Here is a 19051-nt window from a genome sequence, read left to right as displayed (position 1 = left end):
TCATTCCTGGCATTCTGGTATCTTTCTCTGCTCTCCAGTGTCCTGTTATTTGTTGTTATTTGTTGTTGGCCCTGTTATTTGTCCTGTCCAGTTATATGTTGTGTGTGTGTGTGTGTGTGTGTGTGTGTGTGTGTGTGTGTGTGTGTGTGTGTGTGTGTGTGTGTAATAACATCAGTGGTTGAGTGATTAATGCATCATTGTAAGTAGCTGTTGCAGTGATGTAACTATGGGGGGGGAGAGAGAGAGAGAGAGAGAGAAAGAGAGAGAGAGAGAGAGAGAGAGAGAGAGAGAGAGAGAGAGAGAGAGAGAGAGAGAGAGAGAGAGGAGTGGTCTTGCAGCTTAAAATGGAAAAGAATACACGCTAAACTAACTTAATTCCTCCCTCTCTCACCTACCGGCTATCTTACAACCTCCAATTTCAACTAGCCGTCAATTTGCATAGATTTATCTTTGTTTGAATAGTGAGGTGTAGAGACAGTTGTGTGTGTCTCTCACTCTCACTCACTCTCACTCATTCACTCTCACTCTCTCTCACTCACTCTCATTTTCGCACGCTAGGACACACTTAGTGTGAGTGTGTGCAAGTAAGTATGACACTCATACACTTCCTCACACTAAAAACATTATTTAAAATGTTTAATAAGGGATCTTTCAAGGCCCAATACACAACCTACATTAGACCAATACCAGAGTATGCAGCACCGGCCTGGAATCCACATCTTATGAAGCACATAAAATTTTTTTTTTAAAAAGTACATAGTTTTTTCAACAAGATTAACGTCCAGAGCTTTAAACCTTACTTCAATCTTACAACACTGTCACATTCTCTCAGTGACTCACACACTCACACAAACACTCTCACACACACACACACACACACACACACACACACACACACACACACACACACACACACACACACACACACTCTCACACTCACACACACACACACACACACACACACACACACACACACTCTCACACACACTCACACACACACACACACACACTCTCACACACACACACACACACACACACACACACACACACACACACACACACACACACACACACACTCTCACACACACTCACACACACACACACACACACACACTCTCACACTCACACACACACACACACACACACACACACACACACACACACACACACACACACACACACACACACACACACACACTCTCACACACACTCACACACACACACACACACACTCTCACACTCACACTCACACACACACACACACACACTCTCACACTCACACACACACACACACACACACACTCTCACACACACTCACACACACACACACACACACACACACTCTCACACTCACACACACACTTGGTAAGGTGGAGCTTCCTCCCTCTCTCAGAGCACAAGCGACATTCCATAAAAAAACACCCCAGAACCAACAATGTACCCCCTCTATCCACCCCCCCCCCACACACAACCCCCTCCCCTATCTCTCCACTCCCTTGCTTACCCTTTCTTCAGAGTGTTTCCTGCTTCGCTTGCCCACATCCCCCCCACCCCCCTTACCCTTCAACTTGCCCATTGGTTTCCCCATTTGTATGAGAACTCCCATTTTTATTAATTCTATTTCCGGGGTCTTTCTCACGCCCACTTTGTAAACATCCCCCTCCACCCCCCATTCCACCTCCCCCCAATCCCCCCCCCAATCATCCCCCTCTCTATCCCCCCTCCCGCCCCCTCACATCCCCTACCCCCCCCTCTCAATGTCTTAGCAAACACGGGCCAAAACTCATCTGGCTTGCTGCGTGCTGCAAAAAAAATCTTATATCACGAGACGCTACTGTGCAAATATTATATTACCTGAGCACTGTAAATTGTGCACGAGAGATGGGTCTTGTGTGTGTTCTTGTGGATTGTACCGTGTTGTGTTGTGTCGCGGGTGTAGGGTACGGTGTACCTGTGTGGCTAGGTGGGGTGTACCCTCATATACTGTACCCCTCACATACTGTACCCCCCACATACTGTGCCCTCACATACTGTACCCCCCACATACTGTGCCCTCACATACTGTGCCTTCACATACTGTGCCCTCACATACTGTGCCCTCACATACTGTGCCCTCGCATACTGTACCCCCCACATACTGTACCCCCATATACTGTACCCCCACATACTGTGCCCTCACATACTGTGCCCTCACATACTGTGCCCTCACATACTGTGCCCCCATATACTGTACCCCCCCACATACTGTACCCCCACACACTGTACCCTCACATACTGTACCACCTCACACTGTACCCCCCACATACTGTACCCCCCACATACTTCCCCTCCCACACATTGAGCCTGCTCCTAGGATCAGTCACTTCCAGCTTGCATACATCGCGCCCGTCTGATCCTAGGAGCGGTCTCTCCTAGGTACTATCCTAGAAGCCAATGTTATCACAATACTAACCTTTCATCGTTTCTCCTAGCCATTCCTCGTCGCTACTAGCCGTGCCTAGCTCCTCCTAGCCACGGTGCCTCACTCCTAGCCCTTTTGCTCACCTCAGTCACCAATCCTCATCTTCCTAGCCTCCTCCTCCTCTTTCTTCGTCTATCTTCTATCCCTCTCGCATTTCCTATCCCCGCGGCTGTCCTGTTCCTTGCTGTGTCTTCCGTTATCTACTAGTTATGCTTGCCTGTTCTTCCTGTTTATTCTTCCTTGACCTGTTCCCCCCTTTCTCATAGTCCCACCCCCTTCCCTCTCGTAGCCCCCCCCCCCCTTCCCTCTCCTAGCCCCTATCCTTACTTTCCTGGCACAGTCTGAACCCCCTCCCCCCCTGCTCCCTCCTTATATCCTACTCTATCCTCCTCATCCCCTCCCCTGCAAAACCGCCCCCCCCACCCCCTTCCTTAAGAATCCTGCCACCTCTCCCCTCTTCCCCAATCCCCAATCCCCCCTCCCCGGAGGCAAACTGTGTATTCCTTTTTACTCGCCAATCAGTTTTGCGGGCGTTATTACTTCAGGGTAGATAAGGGAGATAAGGCAGGCAGCCTCCTTATCTCCACCTCCCGACCCACATAAACTCCTCCCTCCCCCCCCCCCCTCTCCCATCTCTCTCTCTCTCTCTCTCTCTCTCTCTCTCTCTCTCTCTCTCTCTCTCTCTCTCTCTCTCTCTCTCTGAGAAGTCCACTGACTGGGTGGTTTAGATAACTTTATTCCTAGAAATAGACATGACTTTTCTTTTACCTCACTCCCCCCCCCCCCATGGACCTTCCCTTCTCCCTCCCTACCTCCTTCCCTCACTTACCTTCCCCTCCCCCCCCCCTCCCTCCTTCCCCATTTACCTAACTCCCCCCTGGACCTTCTGTCCACCCTGTTCCGTTTTCTGTTGAAGGTAACTATATCGCTTCTTCCCTCCAATAAGAACAAATCATACCTCCCCCCCACGGTATACTCATCTGGGAGTTTACTTAACTATAGTTAACACCTATAACGAGTATACTGTAAGTGTGGTGTTTAAGGGCGAGGTGGGCATCTTTACTGAGGTCATTAAGATCTATAACAGCCATGAATGGTCGTAAAGGTTGTTCCCTTCTCAGCTCTGATTGCTTTGATGACAGATGGCTTCTTGATGACGCGTCTTGAAGGGTTTACAATATTTTCAATGTTGTATATTGCTAGTAAAACGCAATCTGAGTATACTTGTATGCCAGTATACTCAGTGTTATAAGTAGGGGCGTGTGTTGGGTATGTGATTGAGTTAGAGTTAATATATGGTTGTGCTTACTATTGTACAACCAATTGTGTGGTTGTGAGTGACTGAATTGTATGACAATTGTATATATGTGTATACACATACAATTGTATGGTGTGTATTTGAGTACATGATGATATACGGAATTACATAGCAATTGAAGGGTCAAGAATTTCCAAGACATGACCTCCGAAATGAGCGAACCATTGCCAGTCTTACTGATGGTAATGACCATTACGTCCACCTTAACTACCTCACCTGTAGTTATCTCAAGATCTAACTATCTCAAGACCTAACTATCTTAGATCTAACTATCTCAAGACCTAACTATCTTAGATCTAACTATCTCAAGACCTAACTATCTTAGATCTAACTATCTCAAGACCTAACTATCTTAGATCTAACTATCTCAAGACCTAACTATCTTAGATCTAACTATCTTAGATCTAACTATCTCAGACGTATATGTGAACGAGTTTTAGGTGCATATATATATATATATATATATATATATATATATATATATATATATATATATATGACACTCCCTCCCCCCCCCCTCGCATATATATATGACACTCCCCCCTCCCCCCCATCTTTGACAGGTGGAGTCCGGATTTCTTGGCGTTCACAGTTTCGATCAGTTTGTTGACCTTTGTTTTTAATTCGGCTGTAGTGTCCTTCGTTACCCTCCCCCCCCCCCTCGCATATAGTCCTGGGGACCATTCAGGCTTGTTCGCATATATATATATATATATATATATATATATATATATGTCGTACCTAGTAGCCAGAACGCACTTCTCGGCCTACTATGCAAGGCCCGATTTGCCTAATAAGCCAAGTTTTCCTGAATTATTATATTTTCTTTAATTTTTTTCTTGTGAAATGATAAATGTACCCATTTCATCATGTATGAGGTCAATGTTTTTTTATTAGAGTTAAAATTAACGTAGATATATGACCGAACCTAACCAACCCTACCTAACCTAACCTAACCTATCTTTATTGGTTAGGTTAGGTAACCGAAAAAGTTAGGTTAGGTTAGGTTAGGTAGGTTAGGTAGTCGAAAAACAATTAATTCATGAAAACTTGGCATATTAGGCAAATCGGGCCTTGCATAGTAGGCTGAGAAGTGCGTTCTGGCTACTAGGTACGACATATATATATATATATATATATATATATATATATATATATATATATATATATATATATATATATATATATATATATATATATATATGGTAGACCTATCAGTGAGTTTACACCTGTAAACCCACTGAATGGTATACTGCTAGGTCCGCCAAGTGCTACTGGGGGATCAGGGGGGCAAACTATTATGAAGCTTGGTTCCCAGTCAATCCTCCTCCTCCGACCAGGATTCGAACCCAGACCAGATAACACGCGAGTTTAATATTACCACGACGCCTTCTCCAACTGTCTTTATTCTTGCGTCTTAAGAATTTTGTTTAATAAATCCGCCGTAAGGAAAAAAATCGTCACTCACAATGCCAATTTATTCAGCTAAAACTAAATTCATAATTATAGGGAAAAAACGTGAAATAAATTCCTGATTTCTTTTGTTTGAGAGCCTTTACTGACACAGCTGATCTTGTTTAACCGACCTGTTGTGGGTAGCATCAAGTACTTCTTTATGTATCATCATAGCTTCTTAGATGACATCCTAAGGTGCGGGTATATGGCATTTTTACACTCCCAGCTCAGGTAATGGCAACACTCCCAGCTCAGGTAATGGCAACACTCCCAGCTCAGGTAATGGCAACACTCCCAGCTCAGGGTGGTGGCAACACTCCCAGCTCAGGTAATGGCAACACTCCCAGCTCAGGTAATGGCAACACTCCCAGCTCAGGTAATGGCAACACTCCCAGCTCAGGTAATGGCAACACTCCCAGCTCAGGTAATGGCAACACTCCCAGCTCAGGTAATGGCAACACTCCCAGCTCAGGGTGTTGCCAGCTTCAAGATAAATGTATATTCCAGTTCTAGGCGACCCAGCCCTCGGCTTCACCTCTCCCTGTTGCTATATTTGATTTCAATATTAATTCACTGCATATATGCATATGTATATTCTATAAATATGTATGTATACATACACACACACAAGGACGAGATGAAGTCCTTGAGCTGGGAGAGGTGGCAGTAAACCAGGGAGCCTTGGAAGGGTTCGAAATTACGAGAGGAGGTCAAGAGACACCTGATGGAGCTGGATGTTAGAAAGGCTGTTGGTCCGGGCGGGATCTCACCATGGGTACTGAAAGAGTGTGCAGGAGCGCTTTGCTTGCCACTCCATAGTGTATAGTAGGTTACTGGAGACGGGAGACCTACCAGAAATATGGAAGACGGCTAATGTGGTCCCAATATACAAAAATGGTGCCAGACAAGAGGCACTGAACTACAGGCCAGTGTCCTTGACTTGTATACCATGCAAGGTGATGGAGAAGATCGTGAGAAAAAACCTGGTAGCACATCTGGAGAGAAGGGACTTCGTGACAACCCATCAACATGGGTTCAGGGAGGGTAAATCTTGCCTGACTGGCTTAATAGACTTCTACGATCAAGTGACAAAGAAATAAGCTGGAAAGAGAAGGTTGGGCAGACTGCATCTTCTTGGACTGTCGGAAAGCCGTTGACACAGTATCCCATAAGAAGCTGGTGCATAAGTCGGAGACACAGGCAAGAGTAACTAAGCAAGAGGAAGCAGAGTTATAGTGAGAGGTGAGACTTTAGATTGGCGTGAAGTCATCAGTGGAGTCCCTCAGGGCTCTGTACTCGGACCAACCCTGTTTCTGATGTACGTAAATGATCTCCCAGAGGGTATAGACTCATTCTTCTCAATGTTTGCTGACGATGCCAAAAGTATGAGAAGGATTAAGACAGAGGAGGACTGCTTGAGGCTTCAAGAAGACATGGACAAACTGAAGGAATGGTCCAACAAATGGTTGTTAGAGTTTAACCCGAGTAAAGGTAATGCATTGATGATTGATGTAGGGAGCAGGAGGCCAGTTATAAGGTGTCATTTGGGAAATTAAATTCTTCTACAATCAGAGACAGAGAAAGACTTGAGGGTTGATATCACGCCAGACCAGTCCCCTGAAGCTCATATCAAGAAGATAACCTCAGCGTCATATGCCAGGTTGAGCAATATAAGAACGGCCTTTAGAAACTTGTGTAAGGAATTATTCAGAATCTTGTGTACCACGTACGTCAGACCAATTCTGAATTATGCAGCTCCAGCATGGAGTCCATATCTCGTCAAGCATAAAACTAAACTGGAGAAGGCTCAGAGGTTTGCCACCAGACTAGAGCCCGAACTGAGAGGTATGAGCTATGAGGAGAGGCTACGAGAATTAAACCTCACGTCGCAGGAAGACAGAAGAGTTAGGAGGGACATGATCACCACATATAAGATTCTCAAAGGAATTGATAGGGTAGATGAAGATAATTTAACACAAGGGGCACACGCACTAGGGGTCACAGGTGGAAACTGAGTGCCCAAATGAGCCGTAGAGACTAGCAAATTAGCTTTCAGTGTCAGAGTAGTTAACGGATGGAATGCATTAGACAGTGATGTGGTGGAGGCTGACTCCATACACAGTTTCAAATGTAGATATGACAGAGCCCAATAGGCTCAGGAACCTCTACACCTGTTAATTGACGGTTGAGAGGCGGGACCAAAGAGCCAGAGCTCAACCCCCGCAAGTACATCTAGGTGAGTACACACACACACACTTACACAGGGGCTCGCGGCTGAGTGGAGAGCGCTCTGGGGCCGTGGTCCGAAGGGCCCGGGTTCGATTCCTGGTGGAGGCGGAAACCAATGGGCAGTTTCTTTCACCTGATACACCTATTCACCTAGCAGTAAATAGGTACCTGGGAGTTAGACAGCTGCTACGTGCTGCTTCCTGGGAATGTGTGTGTGTGTTAGAAATATATGTAGTAGATATGAGGAAAAATAAATTGGATAGAAAGGCGGGGTCCAAGAGCTAATAGCTCGATTCTGCAGCCAGGCCCCCCACTACCTGTGCCAGGCCACCCACTACCTGTGCCAGGCCCCCCACTACCTGTGCCAGGCCCCCCACTACCTGTGCCAGGCCCCCCACTACCTGTGTCAGGCCCCCCACTACCTGTGTCAAGCCCCCCACTACCTGTGCCAGGCCCCCCACTACCTGTGCCAGGCCCCCCACTACCTGTGTCAGGCCCCCCACTACCTGTGCCAGGCCCCCCACTACCTGTGCCAGGCCCCCCACTACCTGTGCCAGGCCCCCCACTACCTGTGTCAGGCCACCCACTACCTGTGCCAGGCCCCCCACTACATGTGCCAGGCCCCCCCACTACCTGTGCCAGGCCCCCCACTACCTGTGCCAGGCCCCCACTACCTGTGCCAGGCCCCCCACTACCTGTGCCAGGCCCCCCACTACCTGTGCCAGGCCCCCCACTACCTGTGCCAGGCCCCCCACTACCTGTGCCAGGCCCCCCACTACCTGTGCCAGGCCCCCACTACCTGTGCCAGGCCCCCCACTACCTGTGCCAGGCCCCCACTACCTGTGCCAGGCCCCCCACTACCTGTGCCAGGCCCCCCCCCCAACACCTGTGCATCATGGCGTCACCTGAAGGCGGGAACGAACATTACAGGTGAGCTGAGGGAACAGTTACGGCGGCTGTGAGGAGCACTAGGAGGCTGAGGAGAGAGACAAAGACAGAAAGAGAGATACAGAGACAGACAGACAGATAAAGAACGATTGAAAGAAAACAAAGAGCGGTGAAAGAAGGCAGGAGACGGAAAAAAGGAAGAGGATGACAAACAGATAGAAAACTTTACTCTCCCTCCCTCCCCTCCCTACATGAATACTTGACCAAGCAAGTTATTCCGAGGTTAGGAGTTCCTTCATGTATGCATGAAGTAGCTCCCACGGCTCAAGGCTCTGTGGCTCCACAGGCAGTGGGCAACCACCCACAGGTAATGGGGCAAGAGGACACAGGGAGTAAGGGGCCTCCCCCACCACCACAGGTAATGGGGCAAGAGAACACAGGGAGTAAGGGACCTCCCCCACCACCACAGGTAATGGGGCAAGAGGACACAGGGAGTAAGGGACCTCCCCCACCACCACAGGTAATGGGCAAGAGGACACAGGGAGTAAGGGACCTCCCCCACCACCACAGGTAATGGGCAAGAGGACACAGGGAGTAAGGAACCTCCCCCACCACAGGTAATGGGCAAGAGAACACAGGGAGTAAGGGACCTCCCCCACCACCACAGGTAATGGGCAAGAGGACACAGGGAGTAAGGAACCTCCCCCACCACAGGTAATGGGCAAGAGAACACAGGGAGTAAGGGACCTCCCCACCACAGGTAATGGGCAAGAGAACACAGGGAGTAGTAAGGGACCTCCCCCACCACAGGTAATGGGCAAGAGGACACAGGGAGTAAGGGACCTCCCCCACCACAGGTAATGGGCAAGAGAACACAGGGAGTAAGGAACCTCCCCCACCACCACAGGTAATGGGCAAGAGAACACAGGGAGTGGGGTGCAACACGCCAACCCTTCTGAACACTTGGGCATTTTCTCAGGTTAAGAGAAGGTAAAGAAATTACATAGGTGATGGGGCCGAGGAAATTGTCTTGGGTAGAGAGGACAATTGTCTTGGATGGTGAAGAAGAGAAATAGACAATTGTCTTGGATGGTGAAGAAGAGAAATAGACAATTGTCTTGGATGGTGAAGAAGAGAAATAGACAATTGTCTTGGATGGTGAAGAAGAGAAATAGACAATTGTCTTGGATGGTGAAGAAGAGAAATAGACAATTGTCTTGGATGGTGAAGAAGAGAAATAGACAATTGTCTTGGATGGTGAAGAAGAGAAATAGACAATTGTCTTGGATGGTGAAGAGAAATAGACAATTGTCTTGGATGGTGAAGAAGAGAAATAGACAATTGTCTTGGATGGTGAAGAGAAATAGACAATTGTCTAAGATGGTGAAGAAGAGAAATAGACAATTGTCTTGGATGGTGAAGAGAAATAGACAATTGTCTTGGATGGTGAAGAAGAGAAATAGACAATTGTCTTGGATGGTGAAGAGAAATAGACAATTGTCTTGGATGGTGAAGAGAAATAGACAATTGTCTTGGATGGTGAAGAAGAGAAATAGACAATTGTCTTGGATGGTGAAGAAGAGAAATAGACAATTGTCTTGGATGGTGAAGAGAAATAGACAATTGTCTTGGATGGTGAAGAAGAGAAATAGACAATTGTCTTGGATGGTGAAGAGAAATAGACAATTGTCTAAGATGGTGAAGAAGAGAAATAGACAATTGTCTTGGATGGTGAAGAGAAATAGACAATTGTCTTGGATGGTGAAGAGAAATAGACAATTGTCTTGGATGGTGAAGAGAAATAGACAATTGTCTTGGATGGTGAAGAGAAATAGACAATTGTCTTGGATGGTGAAGAGAAATAGACAATTGTCTTGGATGGTGAAGAGAAATAGACAATTGTCTTGGATGGTGAAGAGAAATAGACAATTGTCTTGGATGGTGAAGAAGAGAAATAGACAATTGTCTTGGATGGTGAAGAAGAGAAATAGACAATTGTCTTGGATGGTGAAGAGAAATAGACAATTGTCTTGGATGGTGAAGAAGAGAAATAGACAATTGTCTTGGATGGTGAAGAGAAATAGACAATTGTCTAAGATGGTGAAGAAGAGAAATAGACAATTGTCTAGGATGGTGAAGAGAAATAGACAATTGTCTTAGATGGTGAAGAGAAATAGACAATTGTCTAAGATAGTGAAGAAGAGAAATAGACAATTGTCTAAGATAGTGAAGAAGAGAAATAGACAATTGTCTAAGATAGTGAAGAAGAGAAATAGACAATTGTCTAAGATAGTGAAGAAGAGAAATAGACAATTGTCTAGGATGGTGAAGTAAGGTTGGAATGGGCCGGAGCGAGGCCGGATGAAGAAGAATGAGCCGGCTGGAGACAATTGCACAGGTGTGTGCGGGAGCAGCCGGCTCCAGCACACACCTGAAGCTCCCCTCAGGTGAGCCAGCACCAGGTGAAGCTCCCCTCAGGTGAGCCAGCACCAGGTGAAGCTCCCCTCAGGTGAGCCAGCACCAGGTGAAGCTCCCCTCAGGTGAGCCAGCACCAGGTGAAGCTCCCCTCAGGTGAGCCAGCACCAGGTGAAGCTCCCCTCAGGTGAGCCAGCACCAGGTGAAGCTCCCCTCAGGTGAGCCAGCACCAGGTGAAGCTCCCCTCAGGTGAGCCAGCACCAGGTGAAGCTCCCCTCAGGTGAGCCAGCACCAGGTGAAGCTCCCCTCAGGTGAGCCAGCACCAGGTGAAGCTCCCCTCAGGTGAGCCAGCACCAGGTGAAGCTCCCCTCAGGTGAGCCAGCACCAGGTGAAGCTCCCCTCAGGTGAGCCAGCACCAGGTGAAGCTCCCCTCAGGTAGATTATATATATATATATATATATATATATATATATATATATATATATATATATATATATATATATATATATATATATATATATATGTCTAACCTGCACTGCACTTGAAACCAAATCCAGAGATCCGTACGTCTATGTTACCCGATAATGTGTTCCATAAATCACCATCATGTTTCCGAACCAGTATTTACCCAGGACTTTCCTGAAGCTAAACTTAACCCAAATGTATCCGTTGTTTCGTGTTGTATTTGGGGTTGATATATTGGTCACCTTTATATCCCCTTATGTTATACTCTCTCATCCACTGGTATGCTTCAAAGACCTCAAACATCTGGTCCAGGTGAAGGAAAGAAAACGGGTGCAGGTGAGGGAAAGAAAACGGGCACAGGTGAAGTTAAGTACAATGGGCTAAGGTGGACGAAATAAGTGAACAGAGAATATGATCTAAACGAACGGTTTTAAACAGGTTGTAAACACGTTTAAAACAGGTTTTAAACAGGTTGTAAACAGGTTTAAAACAGGTTTAAAACAGGTTTAAAACAGGTTTTAAACAGGTTTTAAACAAGTAACCGAAAACAACAGGCACACGAAGGCGGCAAAAAAATAAAAAGTCGCACAGCTGAACGGGAAAAAGTAGCACAGGTGCCGGGGAAGAAGTGGCACAGGTAGTGGGTTAACGAGCTTTTGTACAGGTAGACAATTTATGGTAGTCTTCCTGGCTCTCTGTAGGTGTCGAGGGGGGAGGGGTGAAGAGAAGGAGGGGGGAGGGAAGGGAGACGATAAAGAACCTGGGAGAGAGAGAGAGAGAGAGAGAGAGAGAGAGAGAGAGAGAGAGAGAGAGAGAGAGAGAGAGAGAGAGAGAGAGAGAGAGAGAGAGAGGGAAAAGGGAAGGAGGGAGATGGAAGGAGGAGAAAGGGAGAGTAGTGATGGACTGTGGAGACGTTTGAGAGAATAGGTCCCCCTAGTCTCTTCCCCCCCCCCCACCTCCCCCTTAGTGACCTCTCCGCTAGTGTGTAACAAATGAACAAATCCACAAGGGCCGTGATTAGGGTTCGAACCTACATTCGAGATGATCCCAGACGAATGAGGAGGAGAAGGAGTAGGAAATCGTAGATGACAACTAGACTATTATGAGGAAATCAGGTGTCAAGAAACTGTGTGTGAGAAGACATTAAAACCCCCCTAACACAACCCATCATCTAAAACCATCCTCACCACCATTAAAGTCTGCTAATTACAAGAACACAACTCTTTATTTCCAAACCCTTACTTTTTCTCCTGGTCTTTATTAATGACTTACATCTATATTTTTACTTCAACTTGAAAAAGGAAAATAAGATTTATTAACCTCTCAAGTTCCTGGTTATTTAATTTCCTCTGTGGTTGGCGAGGGCTGAGTGTAGCGACGCCTGGCGATCGGTCACTCCAGACGCCCCAGGAAACGCCAGACGTTTACCGGTGGCGGCGAAGATCAGGAGAGTCAGGTAGAGTTTCTCAGAGTGTCACAAAGTCCATTACTGAGGAGATACAAGCAGGTGATAGTTTGTGGCGTCCACCACCACTACTACCCCTGCCCGGCCCATTGTTTCTGCTTCACCTGTCTTCCCTATCTCTACCTACCTATCTCTACCTACCTATCTCTACCTACCTATCTCTACCTACCTACCTCTACCTACCTACCTAAATATTGCACAGAGCATCGGCTACTGCTGGGGAGGTTTGCAACATAGTTTAGGCAGATCCATTTTCCACAGTTTCCCCTCAGTCGTCTCTCATCCTCCCTTAACTCATTCCCTCAATTAATTAGTCGCGTTTTCTATACGATATGGTAACTACTTAACAAATCCAACCTATTGTGGAAAGACATGGGTCATAAATATCAACGTTTTCTATATGCATCGGTGTCTAGGGTAGGTGGGTTGCTTGGGTTAGTACAGGTGGAGTAATGGGCTAATATAGCTGCCTCGTATCCCACAGCTGGTGGTCCAAGGTGGTGACGCCCCACTCCCACAGCTGGTGGTCCAAGGTGAGACGCCCCACTCCCACAGCTGGTGGTCCAAGGTGGTGACGCCCCGCTCCCACAGCTGGTGGTCCAAGGTGGTGATGCTCCACTCCCACAGCTGGTGGTCCAAGGTGGTGACGCCCCGCTCCCACAGCTGGTGGTCCAAGGTGGTGACGCCCCACTCCCACAGCTGGTGGTCCAAGGTGGTGATGCTCCACTCCCACAGCTGGTGGTCCAAGGTGGTGACGCCCCACTCCCACAGCTGGTGGTCCAAGGTGGTGATGCTCCACTCCCACAGCTGGTGGTCCAAGGTGGTGACGCCCCACTCCCACAGCTGGTGGTCCAAGGTGGTGATGCTCCACTCCCACAGCTGGTGGTCCAAGGTGGTGATGCTCCACTCCCACAGCTGGTGGTCCAAGATGGTGACGCCCCACTCCCACAGCTGGTGGAGTCACAGGTAGAGCAAAGGGGCGTGAGGGGACACAGGTAACGTCCTGGTGGGGGGTGGGGGGGACAGTGTGGGGGGTGGGGGGGACACCGTAGGGGGGGGGGGTTAGGGGGGGAGTTACACAGGTAGATCCACCAGCTCCGCCGAACGACCGCGGGGAAGAAGGGCTTACACGACCTTCGGAAAAGTTAAAGCGACTATAAAAATTCTGGGCAGGAGTGAGCAGAGGGGGGAGTGGATCAGGAGGATCCCCCCACCTTCCCCCTGTCCCCCTCTACCCCCCCCCTCCCCTCCCTCCTCCTCCTCCTCCTCCAATCCCACACCCCCGTCCCATCCCCTTTGACCCCCACTACCTGCTCTTCCCCCTCCCCCTTCTCGCAAGCACCCCCAAGACTTCCCTTTCTTTCTTGTTTCCCTTCATGTTCTTCCACCGCCTCTTCCTTTTCCTACAATGGCTATTCTCCCCTTTCATCCTCCTTCCTCCTCCTTTTCCATTCCCCTTCTACATCGCCTCCTACTCTTGTCCTCCTTTCCTCCTTTTGCTCCTACTCTCCAATACATTACCCTCATCCTCCTACCCATCCTTCTCAGCCCCATCCTCTTTCCGGATCTCCCCCCTCCCTCCTCCCTTCCCCCTCTTCCCCCCCCTCCCCCCCCCTCTGAGTGACGACCTGGCCCACCGCTGCTGATGGCAGCATCCGTCTTGCTGGGCCGCCTACCTGCCCAGGTGAGTCTCACTCCCCCTTGGAGGTGGCTACTGACGCCTGAAGGGGGGGAGGGGGGAGGGAGGCACTCTGGGGGGAGGCACTCTGGAGGGGAGGCACTCTGGGGGGAGGCACTCGGGGGGAGACACTCTGAGGGGGAGGCACTCTGGAGGGGAGGCACTCTGGAGGGGAGGCACTCTGGAGGAGAGGCACTCTGAGGAGAGGCACTCTGGAGGGTAGGCACTCTGGAGGGTAGGCACTCTGGGGCGAGGCACTCTGGAGGGGAGGCACTCTGGAGGGGAGGCACTCTGGAGGGGAGGCACTCTGGAGGGGAGGCACTCTGAGGGGAGGCACTCTGAGGGGAGGCACTCTGGTGAGAGGCACTCTGAGGCGAGGCACTCTGAGGGTAGGCACTCTGTAGGGGGAGGCACTCTGTAGGGGAGACACTCGTGGGTCTCTAACTACTCAACAGGGGGGCAGCGCCCCAGCTAACAAAGAGCAGCGTGGGGGGGAGGGGGGACACGGAGCAACAAAAGAGCCGCCTCAGGGCTCGGGGCTCTAGTGGGGGGGCCCGGTGCTCTAGTGGGGGGCCCGGAGCTCTAGTGGAGGACCCGGGGCTCTGATGGGGGGCCCGGGGCTCTAGTGGGGGGGCCCGGTGCTCTAGTGGGGGGGGCCCGGAGCTCTAGTGGAGGACCCGGGGCTCTGATGGGGGGCCCGGGGCTCTGGTGGGGGCGCCGGGGCTCTGATGGGGGCCCCGGATCTTACACGGTAAATATAACACGTCACAGGGGGTGATATCCTGGGCTATTTGTAACCAATTGAAGCCCGTTCACGTCTCCTGGAAGACTGTAGGTTTTACCCTCAAACGCATGCTTGCACACACACACATGTACACCTCAGCGGGTCATGCTGCCACACACATGCTCACCCGCTGGCGTACACATGTGTACACACCACACCTGTGTACATACTGGGGATGTAGTAGTGAAAGTCAAGGATCGACCCACACCGCGGACCGACGTAGCTGAAACTGACACGTCTACACTATCCTGTTTACCACAACACCCCACTACACCACATTACACCCCAATACACACCCCAATACACCCCCCAACACACGCCCTAAAACCCCCAACCCCCCCACAACACCCCACAACCCCCCCCCCCCCCACAACACCCCACAACCCCCCCCCCCACAACACCCCAACACCCCCAACACGCCCCCAACACCCCTCCCCCCACAACACCCCCCAACACCCTCCCAACACCCCCTAACACCCCAAACACCCCCCAACTCTCCCCATCAACCCCCCATCACCCCCCAACACCCCAACACACCCCAACACCCCCAACACCCCCACAACACCACACCCAACAGGGATCATCAAGCAATATATGTTAGTGTGCCCCAAATGTTTTCTGTGGCTCGCGGAGCTCTTGTGGTCGCCATCACATTATTATGGTGTAAACAATTACCTGTTGAGACCGTCCACCTGCCGTGGCCGCTTAGTGGGTGTCCACCACCCTGTCTACCCCCCCTGTCTACCCTCCTGTCTACCCTCCTGTCCACCACCGTGGCCACAAAGGTCTCCAAGAGAAGGGGGAAACGCCACAGAGGTTCAGAAAGGCATTCAACATTCAACTTATTGAAGAAGGCTTGACATGTGGTGACTTACGTGTCCTAGAGGGTGTCTAGAAGTCTCCTCTAGGGTGTAAGGGGTTCTACGTGGTGTCCAGGCATGCCCCTAGGTGTTCTTAACCACGGGTGCCCCATGCCCAGATGAAGGGCATGGGGCAGCCAAACAAGGGGGCTTGGTGGGGGGAGAGATATGGAACTCAGTCTCTCAATCGTAAAGGTAAAAGGGGCTTTGGTTTCCTTAACAGTCTTACAGTCTGTGTGTCATTAAACTGGAATTCCAAGTGGAGAAAGTGACTGGGTGTGTGGGACTTGACCTGTCAGCAAACACTAATTGTATCTCAACTCTGTTTTGATTACACAAAACTACCCGACCGCCGACCACACTACCCCTCTACCACCTACCACCACCCACAACAACTAACCACCACACAACCACCAACCACCACACAACCACCAACCACCACACAACCACCAACCACCCATCACTCCACCCGCGTGTTCAGGGACCGTTTACTGGGCCTCAAATTGCTCTTCCTCCTGTTATCGTTTCGTTAATTGCCCTAAACGCCTATTACCCTTTTATCCCAGTTTGTGTGTGTGTCCACTCTCTATTTTGACCACAAAACACACAAAAAACAATGTCACATTTTCTTTTAGGAACACACTATTGATTTTATTGTGCAATTTTGTATATATATATATGTCGTACCTAGTAGCCAGAACTCACTTCTCAGCCTACTATTCAAGGCCCGATTTGCCTAATAAGCCAAGTTTTCCTGAATTAATATATTTACTATAATTTTTTTCTTATGAAATGATAAAGCAACCCTTTTCTCTATGTATGAGGTCAATTTTTTTTTATTGGAGTTAAAATTAACGTAGATATATGACCGAACCTAACCAACCCTACATAACCTAACCTAACCTATATTTATAGGTAAGGTTAGGTTAGGTAGCCAAAAAAAGCTAGGTTAGGTTAGGTTAGGTAGGTTAGGTAGACGAAAAAACATTAATTCATGAAAACTTGGCTTATTAGGCAAATCGGGCCTTGAATAGTAGGCTGAGAAGTGCGTTCTGGCTACTAGGTACGACATATATGTATGTATGTATGTATGTATGTATATATATATATATATATATATATATATATATATATATATATATATATATATAATATATATATTTTCAAACAATACCCAAGGCAGCAGCACCTTCAAGGAGGAAGAAATTCCTCCATAAAATAATAATTTGATATTACAAATCCTATTAGAAGTGACATAAGTCCTACATCCCCATTACCTGTCTCTTCTAATTTTGAATAATCCTTCACGAAATTTCATATTTCCATAATGTCTTTGGTATAAAAACTGTGGAAGGAATTCTTGCACTCGGGAGAAAATATATATATATATATATACACATTTCCTGATGTATCTCATCCCAGTTCCAAGAGAGTGTGAACTGTCTTTAACCTGTCCTCGTACTAAGAACGTCGCTTTTCGCTCGTATGCGTTACTTGGGCCCCAAAAATTTGTCGTACTTGAAAATGGAAGCGGTTGGGGAAAGTGACGTGGTGTTCCCGTTTTCTGTTTTGGGTCCTCTGGTAGCACCCAAAAAGGGAAAGGCCAATACGATTGGTTCCAGCGCCGTCGCAGGAACTGCCAGAACGAGGGTTAAAGTCCTTCATTTCATTTTCCATTCTATTTTACCATTTTGGAATAACGGAGAATAATTTTTTTTTTTTTTTTTTTTTTTTTTTGATAAAATAATAATAAAATAATCTAAAAGGCAAGATATCACATAATTTATTTTCTGTCAGTGTATTTTATTTTTGGTTTTCATTATTTCCGACTAATTATTGGTTTTTGTGATTTTTTCTTTTGTTTCATCTTGGTGCTTTTCCCCTCTCTTCCTTCACAGCATTCCCCTCGCTTCCTTCTCTGCTTTCCCCTCTCTTCCTTCTCTGCTTTCCCCTCTCTTCCTTCTCTGCTTTCCCCTCTCTTCCTTCTCTGCTTTCCCCTCTCTTCCTTCTCTGCTTTCCCCTCTCTTCCTTCTCTGCATTCCCCTCTCTTCCTTCTCTGCATTCCCCTCTCTTCCTTCTCTGCATTCCCCTCTCTTCCTTCTCTGCATTCCCCTCTCTTCCCTCTCTGCTTTCCCCTCTTCCTTCTCTGCTTTCCCCTTTCTTCTCTGCTTTCCCCTTTCTTCCTTCTCTGCTTTCCCCTTCCTTCTCTGCTTTCCCCTCTCTTCCTTCACTGCTTTCCCCTCGCTTCCTTCATTTCCTTCTCCTGCTAGTCCATCCAGGGCGCTCTCCTGGCTCCCGTTCTCCCTCAAGGCTATAGATGGACCCAAGGAACAAACGATGGAGCATTTCAACCTGATGGAGGAATGCGTCTCCCTCAGCAGGTAATCTAATTCCCCTCGAACTGAGGGAGGGTAGAATCCCACAGGCGCCTGCCCTACGGACCTCAGCAGTACTGCGGTTACCCGCTCTTTTCTGTGACTGTGTGCTGAGGTGGAAAGAGGGGAGGAGTAGTCACCACGTGACTACAGAGTCACAGAAGTCACAGTCACAGAATCACCACGTGACTCTGTGATTCTGTCTCTCTACGGGTCTGATCCTCTGTGAGTCTGTGTCTCTGTGAATCTGAGTCTGTGAGTCTGTCTCTGTGAATCTGAGCCTGTGAGTCTGTTTCTCTGTGAATCTGACTGTTTCTGTTTATAGTCTGTGTTTCAGTGACCATAAATATTATGTAAGTCTGTGATTAGGTGAGTCAGTGACTCCTTAAGTCTGTGATTCGGTCTGTGAATCTCTCACCTTAAGACGTTGCGATCGGCTTAGTGATTCTGATTAAAATTCAATCACTGATTGATCACATCATCTCTGTCAGCTGGTGTGATTACGGGTCTTCTTGCGCTGTCGAGAAGATCAAATTATTAACGGATAATTGGGCTGTTCCTTAGTTCTTAACAGCTCTTGAACCAACTATTATTTAGTTTCCAGTTGTCTGCGAGTGGTTAAAGATCACTTTCATATCAGAGGGGGGTCTTCGAAGA

The 19051-nt window shown here is 48.3% G+C and overlaps 1 protein-coding gene across 1 annotated transcript; it reads left to right on the top strand.

Annotated features, from left to right (window-relative positions):
* Positions 1-9407: 9407 nt before the first annotated feature.
* LOC123753124 (trichoplein keratin filament-binding protein-like) lies at positions 9408-10511 on the top strand. Its single transcript, XM_045735124.2, has one exon. The coding sequence runs from the start codon at positions 9408-9410 to the stop codon at positions 10509-10511; it is 1104 nt and encodes a 367-aa protein (XP_045591080.2).
* Positions 10512-19051: the final 8540 nt, after the last annotated feature.

The sequence above is a fragment of the Procambarus clarkii genome, chromosome 89 (assembly GCF_040958095.1).
Source record: "Procambarus clarkii isolate CNS0578487 chromosome 89, FALCON_Pclarkii_2.0, whole genome shotgun sequence".
NCBI classification, from domain to species: domain Eukaryota; kingdom Metazoa; phylum Arthropoda; class Malacostraca; order Decapoda; family Cambaridae; genus Procambarus; species Procambarus clarkii.
The sequence above is the reverse complement of the archived record's forward strand: the minus strand, read 5'-3'. Positions and strand labels throughout refer to the sequence as shown.